General features: G+C 48.8%; 1 protein-coding gene across 1 annotated transcript in view; it reads left to right on the plus strand.

The window, feature by feature from the left end:
* Positions 1-24,901, plus strand: part of SLC2A9 (solute carrier family 2 member 9) — a 206,051-nt gene that overhangs the window by 93,258 nt on the left and 87,892 nt on the right. The window contains 1 exon segment of the mRNA XM_044226192.1: positions 2,561-2,693. Within this exon segment, the coding sequence (XP_044082127.1) occupies positions 2,561-2,693 (133 nt within the window).

Below are 24,901 nucleotides of genomic sequence, written 5' to 3' on the forward strand. Positions count from 1 at the left end.
CCACAGAGAATGGGCAACAGAAGCAGAATTCAAATCCGGACAGCTGTGGGATTTGGGATTTTATAGCAACCAAGTGCATGAACTCTACTGTTGGCTAAGCTTGGCTTCTCCTGAGTCAACTGTCCCCCAGGGTCTACTCTGGACATTCTTGCCATTCTCTTTCCCCGGTCCAGACCACTAGCATCCTAAGCTAGGAGTGGCCTACCCTGAGATCAGTGTATCTGCTTTTCTCCAGAGGCAGAGTCCAGACCACAGCCACCAGAGTGATGTCCTTAGGAAAGATTTATGACATCACAGATCACAGGCTGTACCACAGACTTGGCTTATCGGTAGTAATAGAAGTCCACACACTATGCTCCCTGAAAGACCAGATCTGCTGGACTGTAGATTCAAGGAAGGTGTGCAGAGCCTTCCCCAGCTCCTGGTGGTCCTTGGAGCTATGTCCAAGTGTCATGGAATGGCAGCCAAGCTGCCTCTGACCAACCTCCACCCCAGTTCCCATGTCTCTGTCCCCTCTTGTCCTGTGCTCCTGCCACAGTGGTGGTTTCTCGGTGAGCCTGGGAGGATCAGGCCTCAGTGGTCAGGCTGTTCCTACTTGCACTGTCCTTCCAGCTCCTCTCCTTTCCCCCTTGGCAGCTCCCAGGATCTCACCCCTGAAAGCGCCCCTCTGTGAAGATGCTATGGGAGGAGCTTGGCGTGATTCCCCTCTCTGCACAGCTGCTGGCTGGCTAGCAGGCCCTAGCCTGGGCTCTTATGTCTCCACATCTGGAACGTGCAGCAATAGCTCTAGCCGCCGGGAGGTGAAATGAGACAGTTATGTGACAAGCTCACACCACGCCTGGCACATAGTAGGAGCTTACTTGGGTTAATTCCCTTGTCTTTCCGCCTCCGCCCCAGCTTTCTGTTCTGCTCTTACCGATGCAGCAAGTAAACTCTAAGAAAAGACAAAATCAGCAACAAGACACACACACCAAGTTGGCATAGTGAATGTCCCACTTACACATATGACACTCTTCTTTCTTTCCCAGTCTTTAAAAAAAAAAAAAATGGAGCTATAACTCACCTCCCATAAAATTTACCACTTAAGGTGGTTTTTAGTATATTTACAAAGTTGCACGATCATGACTCTTTACTAAACTCAAATATTGTCATCCTCCCTCCAAAGAGAAGCCCATCCTTGGGGGCAATCACTGTCCCCTCCCCACTCCCTCTGGCCCTCAGCAACTGCTAGTCTGCCTTCTACCTCCCCCTGGTGTCTCACCAAACCCCAAGCTGGCATTGGTGTTTAGTTTGGTGAATATAAATCACTGTTCTACAAAGAAAAGGAAGTAGGACCAAAGGTCCCTTGAAAATCAGGACCTAGATTTTGCCCTTCCGTGAGCCAGTTGGTCTGCTCCATGCTTCAGGGGTCCCTCCCCGCTTGACTCTCCAAGATTGGACAACTGGGAACTTATGGAGGTCTCTGGCCTCAAGGCCCTCCTGAATGAGCCAGACCTGGGAGAACCATAGAGGGACGTTGTGCCCCCGAGTGCGCTCAGAACCCAACCTGAAGCTACCCAAGCCTCCCCCTGGTGCAGCAGCCCTGTGGCTCATTGTGTGAAGTCTTTAGTTCTGAAGGTGCCTCCTTGTGGGCCTCCTTTTGCTTTTTGAGGAAATAGAACATGCCAAGAATTTGGCACTGAGTGTTTTGCTTTTTCCCCATCAGAACTGCCTCCCGTTGGCCTTCTCTTCTTGTGGAGACCTCGTGAGAGCTCCCTCTGTAAACCTGGGTTTAAAAATAAATAAACAAATAAAGCAGCTCAAGAAGAATGCCACTCTGACCAGCATAGGAAGAGCACCTGCTGCGCGCGAGCTGCCTTGAGGGGACGGGTGCTGCTTGAGGTGGCCTAAATGCTCCTCCGGTGCAGACTGTAGGGCCCTGCCTGCTCAGCCCCAGACACGGAAGAATCCCCTGCCTCAGGGGCCAGCTGTACTCCAGCCCCACCACACCTGCCTGCAAGAATCAGGGAAACTCCAGCCACTGTCCTTTTATGTCCTCCGACAGGACCAAAACGGGCTGCATCTCATGGGCCTTGAAGGCATCTGGGGGCTGGCACCAACAAAACAGTCTTTTTATCCATGCACCTACTGTGTGCCAGGCCCCACAGCCCAAGCTCTATCTGATTGCACTCTCGGGACAGCCTGTGGAGTGGCTGTGGCTGTCCCCATCCCATGGGTGAAGAGACGCAGGTTTCCAGGGGACACGAGCACGGTTTCCAAGGCTGCACAACCAGGAAGGCTCACCATGATGCCCCAGGGGTCATGGCATCAGCCAGCCCTGATATCCTTGCATGGCCTTGACCCACCTGAGCCTCCCAGGTCGCCACCTCACAGGAGGTTATGAGAACTGACCTACCTTGTGCACAGAGAACGCCATACATGTGAGGGTAACCCTGTGTCCATTCCCTTGCTCAGCCTGTTGGTAGGGAACACAGCGGTGTGGGAGGGACTTCTGCAGAGGGCCAACACTGTTTTTTCCAGGGGCCACATCCATTCACTGGCCTCCTGTTTCTCCCTTCAGGAAAGCACCTGGCCATACCTGTTTGGAGTGATTGTTGTCCCGGCCTTGGTCCAGCTGGTGAGCCTGCCCTTTCTCCCTGAGAGCCCACACTACCTGCTCTTTGAGAAGCATGACCAGGCAGGAGCCGAGAAAGGTAGGGGCCCATGGCCTTTCCCACACTATTCCAGCCTCTTCACTGAGTCAACACTGCAGGGCATGCTGGGACCTGGTGCCATTCCTCTCTGCAGGTGCTGTGCTGGGTGCCCCTGGACACTCTGTGTTGCTTTATCTTCCCAGCAGTCTGCAGTGGGGACACAGATCACGCAGGGAGCTTGGAAAAGCCAGGGCAGAGCAGGATAAGACCCAGGTCTGCTTACTTCTAGGTGGTGTCTCACCATTGCCGCTGCTCAGGTGGTCCCAAGCACAAGACAACACGAACTTATTATCTTAGCGGTTTAGGTCTATTTGGCTCTCTCCTTATATTCTCACTTCTTCACTGCCCAGTTCTGCTGTCCTAACACTCACAGGAGAAGAAACGTGCAAGTGTGGAAAGAGCAGCCATGTCCTGCCGGCCCGGGGCTGGGTGCCAGCATCCCTGCAAAGGACACAAAGCACGCCCGTTTTATGGGAGAGAAACACAACACCCACAATGGTGGGTGGGGGCTGGTCTTAGGTGGCTTTCCTTAAATCCCCTGAATGGCAAGATGCTGGGTCAGATGCCAAACATTCAGAATCAGAGGTATTCCTACAGGGCCCCAAAAAGGCAACCCGTTTTGCCCAGAGATAGACAACATGGAATGAACAAGGCATTCTTCTTATATAAGGAGACAGCAGACAGCAGCCCCGTTGCGCGGGAGGCAGGAGGGGCTGGGTGAACCTGTGTGGCCTTCACATGCCCCGCTCTGCTGCCTGATCTTATTCTAACCTTCCTGAGCCTTGGGACCCTCATCTGTAGGAGGAAATGATAGAAACCTCCCTCTGAGCTTGTTATATATAATGATTAGATGATACATATGAGGTTTATAGTAGCATTTGCTGTCATTATTCTGATAACTCTGTCCATTTTCTTATCCATATCCTATCCTCTGATCTCAATTTCACTCATGTCCACTCTGAGAAAAGAAATTGAGAATTATATAGTCTTTAATACAATTTGTGCAATGCTTTTTAAAATCCAAACAACCTAAGTACTTTCTGAAGTAACAAATGGGGTATTATTAATTGCCTCTATTTGCTTAGCAGTGTATGGTTGGGATCCATTTTCACATTTACAATATTCCTGTAAAAACATGGAATCAGAGAACATTTTCATTACCTTTACTGTTTATGCAAAAGAACTGAGGCGTCCAGGGCTGATGTAAGCTGACTGAGGCCATGGGTCTCAGTTTTTGGTTTCTGGAAGCCTTTAAAAATATGCTGGGAGCTACAGGGGTTCTTCAGGAGACTGCCCAGAGTCACGAAATTCTCAAAAGCATGGCAGTGGGGTTGGCACTTGAGCCCTATCCCCCTCCAGGGGACACTGGTTAACAGCCCTCCCCCATCTAAGAGTAGCAAGCTTCTAGAGAAGGGCTGGAACCAGAGTTTCCTCCCATCCCAACTCACGCACCAAGGGACATCGGTGGGTTGTGTTCTAGGATATTCTCTTAGTGTCCATGAAGAGGCAAACCATCCAGAAGTCAGACTGCAGAGTAGGAGGTTGATTGTCAGAAGGGGGAAGTTCTGGAGCAAAACCAACATGGCTGAGAAAGAGCCAAGGGGATCTGAGCCCCAAAACTAGACAGGTTATGGGTCAGTGGAAGGTGGTTATTCCTCCAGTTCCATCCCTGCTGCTTCATTGGCAAAACCTCTCAGGAAACGCATCAGTAAGCACAGTCGGAATGGGCAGTGCACGTAAATGCCTGACAGTGAAAAAGGTTTTATGTCACAGCACAGTCGGGAGTGAAGGAGAAGTCCAGTTATAAAAAACGATAAATATTACACGTGTGCTTTACGCAAAGAACAAAGATGTAGTTGGCCTTAGATTGAAAGAGAATTGTGAAATTTGCATCTGTGCCAATAAAAGTAGAGTTTCACACCAGATATTCAGCAAACGCTGGATATTTACTGTGCGGGGCACTCTGCCTGGTGATGGGGAGAGATGGGGAGAGAGGCGGGAGCATCAGACCAGCATTCCAGCCCTCCAAGGGGCAAGGGCAAGGGTAAGAGGGATGGGAAAACTCATTAATAGCTCATCTCACCTGAGAATTTTGTCATTCTAAGCACTTCACATGTATTAGACCATTCAAGCCTCTCATCTGTGGAAAGCAGATCACATTATTATTCCCATTGTAAAACAGACAAACAAGAACTGAGGGCTGGTTAACTTGACCGAGGACACAAAGCTAGCAGGTGGTGGCCCTGGGATTTGGACACTGATGGTCTTGCTCTGGAACCTCTGAGCATAAACAAAACACACTCTATAACTGAGCACCTTGTTTGGTGATGAAAGGTATGCCTTGTCTGGTCTGTGGGTAATTTGGGGGACAGGGGCCCTGCAACAGTCAGTTACTGCCATAATAATTATCCAACTACCTTGAAACTCATTGGCTTAGGATGATAGTATTTATCATCCCCAAATCTGTGGGTGAACTTCTGTTCATCTTGATAGGCCTTGCCCTCGCAATGCATCTTGTCTTAGCAGAAGTTCTCCAGCATGCCTCGGGGTCCATTGGCTGATCTAGGCTGGCCTTGACTCTGTGCCGCGTGCCGATCTTCCAGCAGGCTAGCGCAGGCATATTCTCACAGCGAGCACACAGGTCCCAGAGAGGAAGTGGGAAACACAAGTGGTTTTTCAAGCTTCAAGTCCGCTAAGATCCTGTTGGCCAGGGTAACTCGTGTGGTCAAGTGCACAGAGTGGGAGGGGGTGCACAGTTATAGAGCAAAGGACACACACGTAGGCAAGTCGTGAATCAGGGTCATCGATGCAACCCAAGCACACCACAGCCCTCTTGCAGTCTTTCCTACCCTGCCTCACCTCCCGATCATAGTTTAGCTGGGTCTCATTTATTGGTGGCCCTCTTGTCAGTTGAGGAGAAGCCCCCAGTGCTTAAAAATAGGAAAAAGGAGTAAGATGTCCTTACTTCCATTATGAGAAGGAGAGGATATTTAATGGATAGAAATGAAACATTAGCCTAGGCAGTGTGCTAGGGCAATGCTCCAGAAACAGGGGTCAGGAAAGTGGCACTGAGCAGGACCGTTTGGGTTGTAAGAGACAGACGCTGCAGCCTAAGCAGAAGGGAAACTTTTAAGTCCTGTCTCTGTGAGTGGTATTCGAGGTCACCAGAAATTAACATCCCACTTCCTGGCCCACATTTGACAACAGTGGAAAGATGGATGCAGGAATGGAAGAGATGGGATAAAATGTCACTTTCAGTGACAGAGACTCCTTGGTCACTTGGCTTTAGGTCTGCTGTCCAGGAGAGCCTCCTAAGATGGGATTCATGAACTGACGGGCTCCGGGACAGGCCTGCCCTGAGACACTGAGAACACAGAAGAAGAAGAGAGTACATGCTCCTCCAGCCAGACAGACCCCCAGATGAGACAGGAGCCAGGCCATTGCTCTCCCCAACTTACCAATTAGCCCAGTGCCTTCTCACCTCTTGGAGAAGAGTGAGTAAGAGACGGAGTGAATGACATGCTAATGAAATGCCCTTCAGGAGGAAAGTCATATCAGGAGCGAGCAATAAGTGCTAGGCAAAATAGAAGTTTCTCTCTCTCTTTCGTAAGAAAATATTGAAGGTAGGCTGTCTGTGACTGTTAACAATTCTCCGTGGTGTCAGGGACTTCATTCCTTTTAATCTCTCTACCTGCCATCTTTAGAAGGTTGCCTCATGGTCCAAAGTGGCTGCTGTCACAGCTGCATTCCAGCCAGGAGGAAGAGGGTGAGAGGGAGGGATGACTTGCCCGGCTACTCGAGACATCTTGAAGGCTCGTATACTCGGTCTGCTTGGTCAGGACATGCTCCTGTGTCCTGTCCTCTCTTAGCTTCCGAGGAGCTTGGGAAATGTTCATTAATGCGCCTATTCTCAGAGAGTCAGGGCTGCTCCGAGGGGAAGGGGGAGAAGGAATGACAACAGCAGTGGACCTGTGGTGGGCGTGGACCTGTGGTGGGCTCTGCCACAGCATAACCAAGAAGCATGAGAAGCACTGTTGGCCAGGACCCGGTGGACAACCAGACCAAGGCATTCTGGGTTCTTGGAAGGCTGGTAACTTGTGGCTTCTTCCAGAGGGCCCTGTTCTGACAGCCGATGATGCTTAAAGGTGAGGCTGACTGAGCTCTGGAAATGAGCTACAGAACCTGCTCAGCCAAGCCCTGACATGCCTTCATTTGTCACTCCTAAACCTTCTGTGGCTGTCCCGCTCCCACCCTGTGAGGCCTGGCTACTACCTTCTGGTAAAGTCAGCCATCTGCAGCTCACTACTTTTCTAATGATACCTCATGCCTTAGGGAGTATCATGGTACCTCTTGTCTATAGAGGGCCTCAGTGACCCCCGCTGGATGAAGGGGCTGTGCCCCTGAGTATGTCCACATCCTAATCCTCAGAACCTGCGCATGGCACCTTACATGGCCCAAGGGGCTTCACTGATGTAACTAACTCAAGGATCTTGAGGTGAGGAGAGTTGCCTTGGATGGTCTGGATGAACCCTGTGTCATCACAAAGCTCCTTGTGAGTGAAACAGGGAGGAGGGACAGGGTCCGAGAAAGACCTGTAGCCATGGAAGCAGGTGTCAGAGTCAGAGGGAGACTGAGGGTGTCCTACAGGTGCAGGACAGGGCACCTCTCGAGGCTGGAAATGGTCTCCCTGGGAGCCTCCAAAAGGACCGCAGTCCCGTGACACCTCGGTTTTAGCCCCGTGAGACCCGTTGTAGATGTCTGACCACGCACGGAACAACTTGGTGCTGTTTCAAGCCCCTCATTTGTGCTGATTTATTGCAGCCACACAGCAAACTCCGTTAAGGCAGGGACATCAGTGAAGGCTGAACTATGACTCTGTCTTACTTTTAAATATGGTTCCAACATCTTTTTTTACTTGAACTCTCAAAATTGCCAGGTGTTCCGGTTGTTTCTATTTTTCTATTAATAATTGGGCGAAAGGTCTTTGTGCACGAAGCTTTTAAAGATTTTTTTTTCCAACGCACCATCCTATTGCCAAAACTTGTGGAGTGCCTCTGACCTCCCAGATTCTCTGCTTTCCTGGAGTCTTCAGGACACCCGAAGCTCAGGGGAGGGACCCGCATTCAGAGGTTGAATAGCTCACTGGAGCCCCAAAGCTGGAGACCGCAATGGGCTTCAAACTCCATGTTTGTGCTGCCTTGTGTGTGTGTGTGTCTTTGTAATTATAACACACAGCATATACATACAATACAGACAAGTATATTAGCATAGTTGACCCCTTGGTTGTTGCACTTTATTAAAACCCAGAAAATTTCCTCTGCAATATTACGATTTCCTATATTTGAGCCAGGCTTCAACTCCACATAGGCAGCTTTTACAACAGGGAGTGGTTAAAGAATTGTGTGTCTGTATTCAGAACTGAAAATTCCATCCGCCCACTTGGTTCACTTGTTGAATAATTATGTAGCATTATGAAGGCATCCTTAGGACACAGAACATAAAATAAATCCATGTGATCACAATGCATGGAAATAATAGACACAAGGAGTACAGCCCAGGAAGAAGGCAGGCATAGGTGGAGATCGCTCTTTTGTGAGGAAGCTGTGTTTGGTGCTGGGCAGGCTCTTGATAAGGGAGGACGTCTGCAGCCTCTGACACACCACCAACATCCACCAAAAACGTGTGCCTGGGAAGGATGCCCCGGGGTGGCCAGCCTCTTCCAGGCCCACTCTTGCCTGGGGACTCTGGGCACATGTGTTCCCCCTGGAGATGACAGGAGAGGGGGGAGGGGTGGCTCTAGTGCCCTGTGCTCACACCTGCCAACTAGAAAGATGGCATTGCCTCCTGAAGCTGGCAGAGAGACTTGGCAGAAGGAGGAAATGGAGTCCCTCTGAGGTCCTATTCCTGCCTCTGCTCTTAGAAGACCAAGCCTTCTTCCAACGGTGCTCTGTTTTCATGTTTATGGGATGAGCGACCTCTGAGTGTCACGCCCCCACACCCCTGGTCTCTCTGGAGTAATTGTCTCTTGGAGTTCCCTTCGCCCTGGCTGGAAAGCCTGCTCGTGGGCTGGTTGCCAAGCAGATGGCCAGGTGCCTTCCTACAAAATACCCAAGGGTCAAAGGGAGCAAAAAAACATAGCTCAGAAACTACCATTAGCTCCCAGGGCATGAAGGCACATCTTGAAATTACTCATAGCTCCCTTCTAGACAGCAGCACTGACTCCCTTTAAATTGAGAGAATTGTCAAGGGTTCCAGCCAAGCAAGGGTTGCTTTCTGTATTGTCTCTGTGGTTGGGGCCGATTTTGTGCAGCCCTGAGTCTGCTGGGGCTCTCTGCTCCCTCAGAGCTGAAGGAATTGCCTGGAGCCCCAGTTTTCCAGCATGGGGAAGGTCCAGGCCCTCTTCAGGATGTCTTGGAAATCCTGAGCATTAGCTTCCTTGTGTGCTGCTCTGTCTCACATCATAAACACCCCAATGTGAACTTCAGCCCCTGCTTTGGTTTCCTCAAACAACGTAGCAGCAGGCACATGCCTCCCGCATCACTGGAGCATTTAAAGGCATATTGAAGATTTGGGGAAAGGACTCCAGGCACAGGGTCCCTACCACTCAGCACCCTCTTGTTTCCCCTCTCACCACTGCCCATTGTCCCGTCTGCCTTCCAGATGGCTCTGGGGCTCGTCTTCATGTCCTGCTAACATGCTTTCCCTTCTGAAGCTGGAATCAGACAGCAGGCAGATTTCAGCAAACACCTTCCCCTCCAGGTGTTGTCAAAATACTTTTCTCAGCCAAGTCACTTCCATCCTTCAGAGACACTCAGGTGTCAGCCCTTAAGTTTCCATGTTCCTCTTCTCTTTGTGCACCTGGTGACCCCACTGCCGCTGTTGTGATGCTCCCTGGCTGTTCAGAAGGCACCCGTGTGTCTCAGCGCCACACTGTGGGCCCAGAGTGGACAGAGAGGCAGCTGGGCTGGGGGTGGCCATGCATCCCTGCACGGCACCTGTGAGCCCAGGGGAGTTGCCCATTGCCTTGGACATGGACTCAGTTTTCCCACCCTGTGAAATGGGAGGAGCACAGTGCTTATCTCCAGGGCCCAGAAGGATGCTCAGACAAGACCTTGGATCTATGAATGCTTTGTGATGGGCATAAACATGCAGCAACATTGGGAGCAGGGATTATAATTGTGTGGCTGAAATCAGCCCATCAGCAAACATTCATGGTAACTCAAGTAGGTCCTGGTTGAGAGGGTGAAGGAAACATAGAGGCCATGAGCACCCTGGACCTAGCCATAGCCTCAGGGTCCCACAGATCTCTGGGGCATTGCAAAGATCCTTGCACACCATTCTGTAATACTGGCCCTACCTCAGAGGGCCACGGGGAGGATCCGGAGATGCTGCCCAGGTGGAAATGTCTGTCTTCCTTTTGGTCTAGCTCATTCCCATGCAAGTCTCAGTGCTTTTCCATGGAGCTCAGACTTAGGTGTGTGAGTCACTGACTGTGTCACCCTGGGTTCTCTGAGAAGTGGGTGCCAGGAGAATGAAGCAGCAGGGATTTTTTCAGAGTTGTTGTCTGTGTAAACATGAAGGGAGCCGACAGACCGTGAGGCTTGTCGGACCCCCAGTGGGCAAGGGAGGGATGAGGCTGGCAGCATCAGGCCCAGAGGAGCCCTCTGTCCCTAGAACAAGGATGCCTTAGTTTCCCTGCTATGTTCTACCATTGTCTTCAAACAGTCCCTGAAGGGTATGGCTTGAACACCCAGGGTGATGATTTGCAGAGCACAGCGGCTGTGGCCCTTGGTCAGATCTGTCCCCATGGCCAGGGGTCTATGGGCACGTTCTGCTGGCCACCACACTGACGGAAGCCACATGCCTCTAGAACTGTGCACTCCACTGAGAAATGAGACAGGGCAATGCCTTCACTGAGGTTCCCAGTGGGGTGGGGGTGTCCCCATGTTAGGGATTCCCCTCAGAGAAACAGAGCCAACGGGGTGTGTTATCTGTGTACATATTAAAAATATATAAATATATATGCAGAGAGATTTATTCCAAGGAATTGGCTCTTGTGATTGTGGAGATTGTTACGGTGAAAATCTGCAGGGCAGTCTCCCAGGCTGGAGAGCCAGAGAAGAGTCCGGTGTTGCAGGTTAAGTCTGAGGCCATCTGCTGGCAGAATTACCTCTCTTCTGGGGAGCTCAGTCTTTTTCTCTTTAGGCCTTCAACTGATTGAATGAGGCCCACTTCCATTATGGAGAATAATCTGCTGTACTCAGAATCTACCAATGTAATAGTGTGACTCTCATCTAAAAGCTGTTTTCACCATGATATCTAGACCAGAGTTTGACCAAATAGAGTTGACCCTAAAAAAATGTGGGGGTTAGCACTTCCAACCACCTGTACAGTTGAAAATCTATATATGAATTTTGACTCCTCAAAAACTTAACTACTAATAGCCAGCGGTTGCCCAGCTCTGCCATTACTGATAACATGAACAATTAACATGTATATTATATGTAACATGTATTATATACTGTGTTCTTACCATGAAATAAGCTAGAGAAAAGAAAATGTTATGAAGAAAATTATAAGGAAGAGAAAATACAAATAGTACTGTATTTATTTAAAAATCCTTCTGTAAGTCAATCCACACAGCTCAGGGGTCAGCTGTGTCTGGGTGCCTTGACCAGACACTCTAGCACTTGACATTAACCATCATGGTCCCACGCCATCCCTCCCTCCCCTAATCATCTCCCCAGCACTGGCCACGCTGTGTGTCACCGCCTGTTTCTGTCACTCTCTCTCTCTCCCCACACAGTGAAACTCTCAAGGGCAGGGACTGCATCTCCTTTTTATTTTATTTTTTTCTTTTAAGGTTTTATTTATTTATTTGATAAAGAGGCAGAGAGGGAACACAAACAGAGGGAGTGGGAGAGGGAGAAGCAGCCTCCTGCTGAGCAGGGAGCCCAGTGTGGGGCTCGATACCAGGAGCCTGGGATCATGACCTAAGCTGAACAACTGAGCCACCCAGGAGCCCTGGGACTGTGTCTCCTTAAGTGCCATGTTCCCCCGCATCCAGTACAGGCTTCCTTTGGCTACATATTGAATAGACAATCAAGGCCTTGAAAAGAAATCAAGCCCTCAAAATTGTGCTCCAATCTGTTGAATTGGAAAGGTCATTAAAAATACTGAATTTCCCAGAATTCCTCGGCAGGGCACGGGCAAATAGGCCTCTCCTTTCTACAGATGAGCAACTCAACCCAGAGACATTTGGAAACTTGCCGTCATCCCCAGCCTGGCCATTTATGGGGCTAGAGCTCAAAAGCCAGGCCCCCGGATTCCCAGGAGGGGGATTCTTGCAGTTGCATCCCTTCTGACCTCTCCCGGGTCCCATATGATAAGGATGGAGATGGGGTTCTGGCTGAAAGGCCCCACTTTCTAGGAGGAGGCAGCATATGATAGTCACCCACTCTCAGGACTCACCAGTTGAGAGCCTGCCACTCTCATGAGTAGAGAGGGATCCATGGGTGTACCCAGGCAACAGAACACAGCCCAGAACAGCCCTCCAGATATCTCATAAATTGTTCTTCATGGACTGGGCATTTAATGAAATTACAAGGATGCTGATATTAACATTCCATGAACCAGGGAGCTCCCTGCAGGGAGACTCTTAAGCCCCCAACTTAGGGCGCTGAGACTCATCAGCTTTGATAGAGCGGCCCGTGGGTGGGATAGAGCTGGCAGAAACTGGTCAGCAGCAGAACTGCATGTGTGTCCTTGGAGCATCTCTGCCATTTAGTTCCCAGGCATCAGTCTCCTTGAGCCCTTCCAGATAGCAGCTACTGAGAGAGACCACAGAATGCAATGTTACCCTCTGGCCAGGGTCAGGAGCCCCAGGCCTGTCACATTGCCTCTCTGGGCTGTGGTGTTTCCACCTGTAGAATCAGGACTGGCCAAGATGCTTTCTTCAGGCTAGTCCAGCTTTGGGTTCTGAGGTCAGGACCTGGCACATTGTGACAGAAGTGATGTCAGTCCCAGGGCTCCTGAAAGCAAGTGCTCAGGGTCTGTTACCACCAACAAACAAGCTCACACAGCACGTGGTCACAAGTGTCATTTCTGAAGTGTCCTGCTTTCCATCTAAGGGGCGGTGAGATGGCACAGAACAATGAGCACTAACTGGGTTCAAAATGGTTCTGACCATTTGAGTTGCCATTATTCTCTAGTGTGGGAGGCAGAACAGAATCCCCCTCCTGAAGGATGGCCACATCCAAATTCCCAGGACCTATGGCTATCGTAGGTTACACGACAACGGCCCTGAGATCACACGTGGAATTAAGGTTGCTCATCAACTGACTTCTGAGATGGGGAGATAAGCCCAAGAGGGGCCCATGTGATCACAAGGATTCTTGTCATGGAAAAGGAAGGCAGATGAGAGAACCAGACAGGCGGCAGCACGAGAAGGGTTTGGCCTGAGCTTGCTGGCTTTGCAGGTGGAGGACCGACAGGACCACAAGCCAAGGAATGCAGGCAGACTGTGGAGCCTGGAAAAGGCAAAGATATCCTCTCCTAGAGCCTCCAGAAGGAGCACAGCCCTGACAACACCCTGACTGTGGGCCTCTGAGACCCATTGCAGATTCCCACTTCCAGAACTATGAGGTGATAAGTTCATGCTGTCCGAAGTCTTGGAGTTTGTGCTAATTTGTTACAGCAACACTAGGAGACAAACAGAGGCTAAGTGTGTGGCATCCCTCACCTTAATCATCACCAAGCCTCATGTTTCTGCTCCTCCTTTTATAGACACGGAGACAAAGATGCTGAGGGGTTCGGGCACATTATGTCAACGCCACAGAGCTAGTGCCCTGGTCAGCGCTCCCCTCGGGAAGTGAGGAGGAATACTTCAGAGAAGTACTGGATCCTGGGGGTTAGGCACAGAGGCATGGGGCAGTGGGGAGAAAGGGTCAGGCAGACCCCTCACACACTCTGCGGCCAGCACATCATGGCCACAGAGAGGGTGGACCCCAGAACCTCCATCTCCGAGGCTGAACAGGGGTCACCACCACTCAGGGTGCTGGAGGTTTGGTGGACCAGAGGCCGAAGAGCCTCTTCCTCCCTCCTACCTGCATCCTCATTCTCACGGATGGATCTGCAGGCATGGAAGGCCAGGGATCAGCAGGCATGGAAGGCCAGGCAGTGTGGTCTGCAGGCCACAGGGTGACTGGGGACTGAGCCCAGTGGGCAGAATCTGACATTGAATCTAAGTTATGAGTAACCTCCTGGAGTCACCGTTCATTCCATGCCTACTTATTAATGGAGTTTTTGTCATATACCTGGCACATACTAAGCCCAGGGGGTAAAATATGGAGCAAAACCAGACAGGGATCCTGATTTCTGAAGCAAGCAGTCAGTGAGGGAGTCCCGACAGGAACCAGGCCACCTCACAGATGAGTGTGAGTTGATCCCATGCCAGGAGCTATGAGGGAAGGAGCACAGAGCTCCTTCCTGGGGGACACCTAGGAAGAGTTCCTGGGGTGGAAAGATGAGTTGATATAAGGGAATAAAGAAACAGGGCAGGAATCCATCCACAGCTCAAGGTTGATCATAAACCCATGAATACATATGGCTGGCTGGGGCAGACCCTGGCCAAGGGAGGATGCCTGTTTTTGTTATGGTCATTTGCTTGCTTGTTTTTTTCTTGTAGTAAGTTCTTCCACTATTTCTACCATGGAAAGCTACCACTGTTGGCTGTCATTCATCAGGGATAATCCCTGGCTTATCACCTTATTGACACATATGGATTGATTCTCACTGTATAGCCGTGGGTTTATTTCTGGGTTCTCTCTTCTGTTTCTGCTGGTCTATATGTCTGTCTTTTTTATGCCAGCACCATCCTGTTTGAATTACAGTAGCTCTGCAGTATATTTTGAAATCAGGAAGCCTGATGTCTCTGCTTTGTTCTTTCTCAAGGTTGTTTTGGCCATTCATGGTCTTTTGTAGTTCCAAATGAATTATAATGTTTTTTTCTCTATTTCTATAAAACGTGCCATTGATATTTTAATAAGATAGCGTTGAATCTTTTGATGGCCTTAGGTAATATGGCCATTTTAACAATATTAACTCTTCCAACCATGGACACAGGGCATCTTTCCATTTCTTTGTGTCTCCTTTCATTTCTTTCATCAGTGTTTTCAGTGTAAAAGCCTTTCTCCTCCTTAGGTAACCTTATTCCCAAGTATTTTCTTCTTTCTGATGATATTGTAAAGGAGATTGTTTTTCCAATTTCCTCTTAGGGAGGTTTGTTATTCATGTATAGAAATGCAACTGATTTTTGCATGTTGATTTTGTATCCTGCAACTGGACTGAATCCATTTGTTCAGTTCTAACAGTATTTTGGGTGAAGTCTTCGAGGTTTTATGTATATAAGATCATGTTGTCTGCAAACAAGGATGACTTTACTTCTTCCTTTCCAATTTGGATGTCTTTCTTTCCTTTTCTCACCTAATTGTTCTGGCTAGGGCTTCTGAGTGGAAGCCACGAGATCGGGTATCCTTGCCTTGTTCCCAACCTCAGAGAAAAGACTTTCAGTTTCTCACCACTGAGCATGATGTTGACTGTGGGCGGTAGTGTCTTCTGAATACAGGATAACTAGAAAACTGGGTATCTATATGCAAAAGAATGAAGTTAAACCCATAGGTTATACCATACATAAAAACCAATTTAAAATAAATTACAGACTTAAATGCAAGACCTGAAACCATAAAAGTCCTTGAAGAAAACAAAAGGAGAAAGCTTTCTAATATCAGTTTTGGCAGGAATTTCTTAAATATGATGCCAAAAAGCACAGGCAACAAAAGCAAAAATGGATAAAGGCAACTATATCAAATTAAAAGGCATCTGCACAGCAAAGGAAATAATCAATAGAGAGCAAAGGTAATCTACAGAACGGTAGAAAATATTAGTAAACTGTATGTTTGATAAGGGGCTAATAATATCCAAAAAATAAGAAACTTTTGTAATTCAATAACCAAAAATCTAATAACCGTATTTAAAAATGGGCAAAGAGCTTGGATAGTTATTTCTCCAAAGAAGACATATGCTTTACCAATGGACATATGGAAAAAATTTCAACATCGCTAATGATCAGGTAAATTCAAATCAAAACCACAGTGAGCTATCACTTCACAGCAACAGGACAGCTGGAGCGGGGGGGTATGAGGTTTGGTGACCCTGGTGGTGGTTATTATGCTGTACATGGAGCACTGGGTATGGTGCATAAACAATGAATTCTGAAACACTGAAAAGAAATTTTTTAAAAAATAAATAATTAATTAAAAATACATATATACACATACACACACAAACTCAAAAGGCAAATATTGGCAAGAAAAAGGAGAAATTGGAACCCTTGCACACTGTTGGCAGGAATGCAAAATGATGCAGTCACTATAGAAAACAGTAGGGAGTCTTCTCCAGAAAATGAAAAATAGAAATACCATTTGACCCAGCAGTCTCACATCCAGGCATTTTTCCAAAAGCATTGAAATCAAAATCTCAAAGAGATATTGGCACTCTTAAATACTTGATGCAGCACCATTCGCAGTAGCTGAGGTGTGTAAAAAAACCTAAATGTCCATTGATAAATGAATGGATATAGAAGATATTGTATACACATGCAATGGAATATTATTTGAATTTTAAAAAAGAAGGGAATCCTGTAGTGTGTGACAACATGGATGAACTTGGTGGACATTGTGTTGCATGAGATAAGCCAGTCACAGGAGGGAGAGTGCTGCCTGACCTCACTCCCTTAAAATAGCCAAATTAGTCAAGTTCGTAGAACCAACAGTGGCATAGTGGTTGCCAGGTGCTGTGGTAGAGGGGGAGTGGGGAGTAAATATCAGTGGATATAAAGTTGATACCAGATGTGTATATTTGAGACATCTGCTATACAACATTGTGTCTGTTGTGCACTTAAAGACTGTTTTGTGCACTAAAAAACATGTTCAGTGGCAGATCTCATGTTCAGTGTCTTTACCATAATAGAATAATTTTTTAACTTTGTAATAATAAATTATTCACTCACTAATGGAAAAAAATAAGGTATAGCTATAGAGATCCTAACAGTATGAATGCAACTGCTTATTTCATTATGTGCAAAAACAAGCCTTGCAAAGACAGAATGTCAGGAGACATTGAAAGAGCTCTCTGGGGAAAGAGGACTCTCTGTTCGCCTAATGGCCCTACCTGACCTCTCAGACGAGGGATGCATGATACAAGATCTGCTCTCTGACCACCACCTGTCAGGATCAGCCAGAGTCATGCTTGCACCAACCTAGGCGTGCAGCACCACGGGGGTGGGAACGGCAGCTTTGCCGTGTGACCTGGACACATCGCTTCATCTCTCTGAGCCTCGGTTTCCCCATCTGTTCAAAGGAAAATAGGAGCACTGAACTTGCGGGGATTTCGTGAGGTTCCCACATCCAGCACCATTCAGCTGGAGTTACAGTGAGTTGCGTTTTTGTCTCCCACTAAAGGACTTCTAAGCAGAAACTGTGCCTTTTTCTTCCCCTAACACAGGACAACTTCGCATCCCCTGGCACCTTGCTCTAAAAAGCTGTAGGTTAATTGAAATGAACTGAATTTGGTTCTGTTAGTTTTTCATCTCTGTGGTTTCTTTTCATCATTTGTTGAGGTACGTGCAAAGAAAGACCAAGTTGGAACACTGACTCCCTCACTTTCTACCTGGGAACTCTGGTACATTTCCCAATTCCTCTGAGGCTCAGAGAACAGAACAACACAAGGTTATCTTGATAAGGTCTATAAGACACCTAGCCCAAACAGCTGGCACATAGTATTGCACATAAATGTCAGCCTCCACTCCCCTGCTTGGTCTCTTGACTCCCCTGAATGAAGATGAATCTTTAACTGGTACAAAAATCCGGTTACATAACAGCTTCCTCTCCCAGCCCAGAAATTGACCACAGCATCCAGCAGCTTTTCTCTCCACTTGGGAAATGCAAATTCTCATTCCTTTTTCAGTTCTTTGGAATTAATGATTAAAACATGGCCAAGAATATGAATGAGGTGTGAACTCTAGGAAGCCTTTACTTTCAAGTGTGAGGGCGAGGGTGGGAGCCCCAATAGGGAGAGGACACAAATAGATCAGATGAACAATGTAAGTGACTTGGAGATCCAAGAGAATGGACCCCTCTGGGAGAGTTATTTTCTGTAAGTAAATGTCTTTTTGAAATAGACTCACTGACTATGAGTTTCTGAGCCCATTTCCTCTCTCTCCATGGACAACTTGTTAAAATTCAAAGTGTCTGTCCTGTCTGCTCCCCACCCCCTAGAGGTCCTTGTCTCATTCTCTCGAAGGCTTCCATAGAAACTGCACACTTCTTGGGTTCTCCACTTGCTTGAGAGAACTTATCCTTCTTCCTGTTCAATGCCTGAGTTTTTCTGACAGTATCTCCAACAGGTAGTCATCATGCCTTTCCTTGCACACCCCTAGTGATGGGGAGCTCACTGCTTTTGAAACTGCCTGATCTGCCCTTGACCACATCAGTCAGACAGTTCTTCCTCATGGTGAGCTGACTTCTGATGGATCACAGCCACTGCCACTGCCATTGGTCCTCATTCTGACCTCAGGGCCAACAAGTCCAACCTATCCACATCCAGGCTTGTCCTCCAAGAGGATCCCCTTCTTCAGACTAAGCAAATATGAGGAGAGAGCAGTTACGCTCATCCAACATGGTTTGAGCACCTGCTGCTTGCCAGGCCCTGAATAAGACTCAGCCTCTGGCATGAGGTGTCAGGAGCCTTATACCAGCTTACATCCTGCCTTGATCCGATTAGACCACAGAGATGACAAGAGCAGCAGCGACAACCATTTACCAGCCTCAGGACACCCCCAACACTGCACTAATGTGCTTTGTCCCCTCCCTGCATGGTTTCCTGCCCCTTTGTGAGTAGGGCCCCAGCTCCAGAAGCAGATCCCAGGCCTTCCTCTAGAGATTGGAAGAAGGGAATGTTATTTACGAGCTCTGGGGGGAAAAAAGAATGCAGGCGTTAATTCAAGCCAATCTTCTCTATGCTTCCAAAGTGTAATGACATGGGTGCCAATTTACACCAGTTTACACAGTTCAGGCCTGTGTCTCACTCTGATGCAAGTGACAGGCAAAAGGATGGGTGAGATGAAACCTGAGGATGTGTCTGGACTCTTCAGGAATTCAGGATATGGAATGAAGACTTAGGAAGAAAGGCAGGGAAAGAAGGAAGGAAGGGAACAGTAAGAGAGGGAGAGGGAGGAGGGGAAGGAGGGAAGATCTGAAAGCCCTGGTTCTAAATTCCCAGGGATCGTAACTGCACATCAGGGGCAAGGCTTTTGGAGGCCTTCCAGGGGGTCTACTCACAGCTGCTCCATCTACCAGCAGTGAGAGTATTGTTTCCTCTGGTGTCCCCATCACACCACCCTTCTGTTCACTTTGATTTCAGGCTAGCTGACGCGGAAAATCCCATGTGAGTGCAGACATAGGCAGACGTTTCCTCTTCCAGGACACCAAGTGTCTCCCTGCCTACTCAGGCCCTCTCTGTGGCCCCTGTGCAGCCCAGCCTATCTGCAGGACAATGTACATGCATTGGACTTAATGGCCCCCAGAGGCAAGAGTTGGTGGACAGATGCCTAGCCTCCCCTGTGGGACCGTTCTAGAAGACATATATTCTACTCAGAAGTCCAGCAGAACTGACCCCTATGTCCATAGTAGGCTCCTCAGTGACATTCCTTGTGTGGTTTCCCCTTCCCCGTCTCACTCTCCCTATCCCCTCACACCTGCTTTCTGCAACCATCACGTGTATCAACTTCCTATACCTAATCCTGTCTCAGGCTCTGCTCTCAGGAATCCTAGTTCTCCTGACCATGGACAAGTTTCATCTCTCTTCTCACCTTGGGGACAATGGTGGTGTCTCCTTCAGGGCATGGTTTTATGAAAATTAAATAAGAAAAGGCCTATGAAGCATGTGGAAGGATGGTTGCCCTAGAGTAGTTCTCAGGAAGCCTTAGCCGCTGTCATTGCAGTCTTGGCCTGAATGGTGATAAGAGCTCAAAAAGAACCTCAGAAAATACTGCCGATCCAAAAGGAAGGTGGCAGCGAGTCTGGCTGAACTTAACACATTTGGAATTTGGAATTCGTCTTGCAGTCCCATCTGCTAGGAATGCAACGTCTGGGGAGGGGGCGCTGTAGCGGGTAGATTTCCACCCTCCCAGTGTCACTCCATTTTTCCTGCAAAATCAGGAGACGATGTTGCCTTTTTGTTTGTTTTGATGAACATGATTTAGCAAAACCCGGTCAAGCTCGTCATTTGGAACATTTTCAAACAGGAACGCTTTTGAAACTGTGTGCAGGGATTTTGTGCAGATGTGGGAGTTTGACCCGCCGACTGGCACGCCGCACTTTGGGTCCCCGGCCACATGGTGATGGCTCCCTTTCCGCACATTGCTTTCCACAGAATGATCTCCTTTGAAAAGCTGCTTTCTCACTCTCCTTAGAATGTCACCTTTACCTCAAAGAGGTAGATTATTTACATCTTAAGTCTTTGAACCTTGGCCAGGCTGCGTGCTATCAGCAGGCACCGAAGCTGACAGTGGGATCGCCACCAAAGCAGAGGCGGCTGCTGGCTCCTGTCTTTGTGTCTGTATCTCGGTCTTATCTTAATCCGTGCCTTCTCTGGACGATTCTTTATAAGCCGCCTGTATGTTCATCAGGGTTAATTCAGTTAAAACCAAACTTTACCACTCCCAAGTCCAAGACCAGCCAATGGGATAGGTAAGCTGAAATGTATGGCTCTAAGCTGCAAGCAAAGTCAAGGAGTCCCCTGTCAGCCCTCCTCATGGCAGAGCCCCCACCACCCTCACATGACTTGTGGGAAGGCTCCAGAGTCAATTAGTCTATGACAACATGTTGTAACAGTACAGACAGGACTTCCACATTGTCTACCACATCCCAGGCTGCGGATCCCACTACTGTCAGTCATAAACTCAAACTTCAATCCCAATCACTGCTGAAAATAAATGCTTCGGTGAAACCTCCAAAGTTTTAGAAGCCCTGAGCCCCGCTCTGGGCAGAAGAGAAGCTCTGTGCTTTGCTGGGCACATGACTACAAAGGCCTGTGGCCCCGTGCTCCGCTTGGGATCCCTTTCCTGCCTTGTCAGGCCCTCCTGGTCACACGAGGGAAGTCTCCAGGCTGCTGTGCACTCTGCTCTAGCAGGAAGCAAGAAATGCTAACAAGGCCATCCAGTGCAGTAGCTACCTAACAGAGCACCACAGATGGGGGATTTAAAACAGGAGGGCTTCTCTCCCAGTTCTGGAGACCAAGAGTCCAAAGTCAACCTGTCAACAGGACCAGCTTCCTCACCCAGCTTCTGGTGTGTGCCCGCCGACCTTGGCGTCCCGTGGCTTACCCTGCATCTGTCCGGGCTCTGCCTCCGTCCTCATGGGGCCATCTTCCCTGTGTATCTGTCTCTGTGTCTCTTCTCTTCTTCTAATTAAGAGCCCACCCTACTCCAGTGTCACATCATCTTAACTGACATATTAAGTACATCTGCAAAGACCCAGTTTCCAGATAAGGTCACATTCACAGTTACCAGGTTAGGACTCTGACATCTCTTTATAGGGACACAATTCAACCCACAATGGAAGGTTATAGTATTTTGTACCCTTTGTCAGGCTAAAAAGGAAGGCAAAAGAGAAGAAGGAAGGGATAGGGGAGTGTAGCAAGTATCTCCTGGAATAGTTAACAGACCTCCAGTCCTTGTTGCCCGTTAAGAGCCATAGTGTTCTGAGGGCCTTGTGTGTGCTGACATTTAACACCACAGACAGCCCGGATGCTGCTCCATCCATCTTACAGATAAGGAAACTGAGGCACGGAAACATCAAGAAACTCATTTGGCATCAGACTAGTTGACAAGGAGAGAAGCAAGGATTCGAGTCCCAGGCAGTGTGGCCCCAGGGTTGAGACCCTTAACCACCCATCCCACCAGTACACACCCGGTCACAGGTGCATGCAAACCAGGTGGGTGTTACTGTGTCACACGGTCACCCCAACCTCACAGAACCTGAAGAAGCAGAGGTGCACAAGGCACTCGAGATGGGCCCAGGCGCCAGGCTGGTGGGCAGCAGATGCTGGACAGAGTCCCATCAGTCTGTCCCCACAGCCCACCTCCACCTTTCCTCTCTGCCACATACCTCTTCACATTTTGCTCAGGACATGGCGCTCATGGGTATTTGAGGGCCCAGGGTGGGCTGCAGTCAGCTTCCAGCTCTTTTTCTGAGTTGGCCAGGCACAGGCACAACCTCAGACACCACTTTGCTGATCTGGAAACTTCAGGGATGCCAGGGATTTCTTTATTTTCTACTGTCTGTGTGAAACTAGGCTGGCAGAATGTTAGGGCTCAGCCCTTGGTGAACGTGAGGGAAAGGAGCTCTACGGGACTGTACTCATTTGCCTAATTGGTATGCCAGCGCACTTCTGAATCCCTGAGGCCATCCAGGTTCCAGCCAGGAGCACACCCAGTGGAGGTCGAGGCCTGTGTTGTCCACCTGGGTATAGCTGACACGTGGCATGTGAGCCACGGCCCAGCTCTGCCAGACTCTACCCTGACCCAGCATCCATACCCTTCCCCATTGCGTAGCGGGGACGACCCCAGGATCCCTCGTAGTTGAGCTCCAGGAAGCTGTGAACACTCAGGCAGAGTTAGCTGCCAGGAGACACTCAGCACTTTCTAAGGCTGGGCACCTCTCCAAGTATATGCTCATTGCCTGGTCCGCAAGCCACAGCCTACAGGCCAGGGATTACCGGGGCACAGAGAGGCTAAGCCACTCAGCCACAGTCGCCCAGCCAGGACATGGCACAGCAAGGGCTCTAGCCCCAGAAGCTTGACTCTAGAGCTGTGAGATTTCACACTAGGCTTGGGGCTGCTCAGCTAGAGTCTGTGGCCCTGTCCCTTCCAGTCCTTCCTCCCAGACCTCAGACAACCCAGGCAGACAGACCCCAGATTGGCTCTTTATTAGGTTTTGCATCACTTGTCCCTGCAAGAGCACTTTCGGGGTATGGCATCCGCAGTGAGCAAGGCTCTGGGCTGCTGCTCTGCATCTTTGCCCTGAAGAGCTGTCATAATGACCCTAGAGATGGGTGGACCGAGGTCAGCCCCACCTGGCAGAGGAGCACTCTAAGGCTTGAGAGATCAGATGCTTTTCCCATGTCACACTGAAACGGAGTCGGGTGGGGGAGCCACCACTGTCTAATTAAAATGGCTCTGTGTTAGTATCTTGGGCTGTTCTAACAAATTACCACAAATCAAGCAGCTTAAAACGATACAGGAATAGGTGAAAGAAATCTGGTACTTAGTGATTTAGTTTGAGCTGCTGGATCAAGCCTCATCCGAAGCAAGACTTTTCAGCAATTCCTTTAAAAAAAATACCAATTTATTATTTTATAGTTCTAAGGAGGTCAGAACTCCAGAAGATGTCTCACTGGGCTAAAACCGAGGTGTTGCAGGACTGTATTCCCTCTGGAAGCTCCGGGAAAGGATTGTTCCTTCCCTTCTCCAGCTTCCAGGGGCAACCCCTCTCCTTGGCTCATGAATCCTCCTCCATCTTTGAAGTGCGTCCCCTCCACTTTCTGTTTCTAACACATCCTCTCTGAGTCTGGCCTCCTGCCTCCCTCTTATAGGGGTCCTCATGATAACACTGGGCCCACCCAAATAATCCAGGATAACCTCCCCATCACAGGATCCTTACTCGATCATAGCCACCAAATCCCTGTGGCCATACAAGCTAATATACGAACGGGTTCTGGGGACTAGAATATGGACTTATTTGGGAGGACATTTGGGCTCTTTCTGCTTTTCACAATGTGATATTTGTTTGTACTCTCTGATCCATGTCCTCCATTGGGATTCTTCCTCCAGGCCACAGGGACATCCGAGATCCACTCCCTCTGTGACACATGTCACATAAAATTAGAATACAATTTCCTGATATACTCTTGCAGGTTATGAGTAAGTGCTCCAGCAAATATGTGTAGGAAATGTGGAGCAAAACAGAATTAAATAGGTGTCTTTGTGCAGGATTTATCAGAACATTTATTAAATTACTGCAAAATTTAAACCAAGAGATAGAGTGTACAATGATACTAAACTTCTTTAACCGAGGAATTTTATTCCATGGAGCTTCTCTGGGAATTGGCATTCCACAAAATGCATGTTAGGAAAAGTGAGTGACTTTGATGAGAACACTGCCTGTGCAAGGTCTGTAGCTTTTGTTCCTCCAGCTCCTGCACTTGGCACACTGCCTGGAGCCAGTACGTGCTGAGAATTGGCCCTGGATAGGGCCCCGTCTCTATCAACCAGCCCCGAGACTGTCCCTTTAAAAAACCAATATTTGTACAGTAAGCCTATTGTAGATAAACTTGTACTATACCAACTATGTAATACAATCATATTTTTCATCTCATTTGTATTCATAAGCATTTTATTTTCTCTTGAAATATCTTTTGTAGCTAAAACATTAAAAATATAATATGTAACTGACATATTCCCTGCAACATATCTAAAAGTTAAATATATACTGAAGAAAATTAAAATAAAATAAAATAAAATAAAAAGCCAGTGCTTCTCCCCTGGGGCTGTGTGCTCCGGAGGATCAGCCTGGGGAGCCTGAAACTCACCTGCCTACCAGTCGGCTGGGCCTGGTAAAGCCAAACCACCCCCATCCCCCGCACCCAGCATCCCAGACCACAGTTGGGCCTGGCCTCAGGTGGCCTTGAAGCTGAGGCCATGGAGGATGCAAGGCCATGTCTGCTCTTGACAGCAGGAGTGTGGCCTCTGGGAGAGAGAATGGAATTAAGATCTACCACAGGAAGCCACAAACGGGAAGCAGCCCGCTCCCTTCCTGCCCCCACAGGAGTCTGTGGCCACCCAGGTGCCATGGTCAGGCCAATCACAGAGAGGTCCTCCTGGTCTCAGTGGATCCCTGCATGAAGCCTGGGAGGGGTCCCCGCCCAGGATGGAGCCTGTGCAGGCCCCCGCAGGCAGCGAATACCTTCTGGGTGCCCTGTAGCCCGCATGTAGATCCGTTTGTCACTGCTGTTCGGCTGTGCGGGGTGGCCGAGGGCTGCGGGAGCCTGTCCTCTGTCAGCCACGCTGCATCAGACACTGGTTCCCTCGC

Source organism: Neovison vison, chromosome 11 (genome assembly GCF_020171115.1).
Source record: "Neovison vison isolate M4711 chromosome 11, ASM_NN_V1, whole genome shotgun sequence".
NCBI classification, from domain to species: Eukaryota; Metazoa; Chordata; class Mammalia; order Carnivora; family Mustelidae; genus Neogale; species Neogale vison.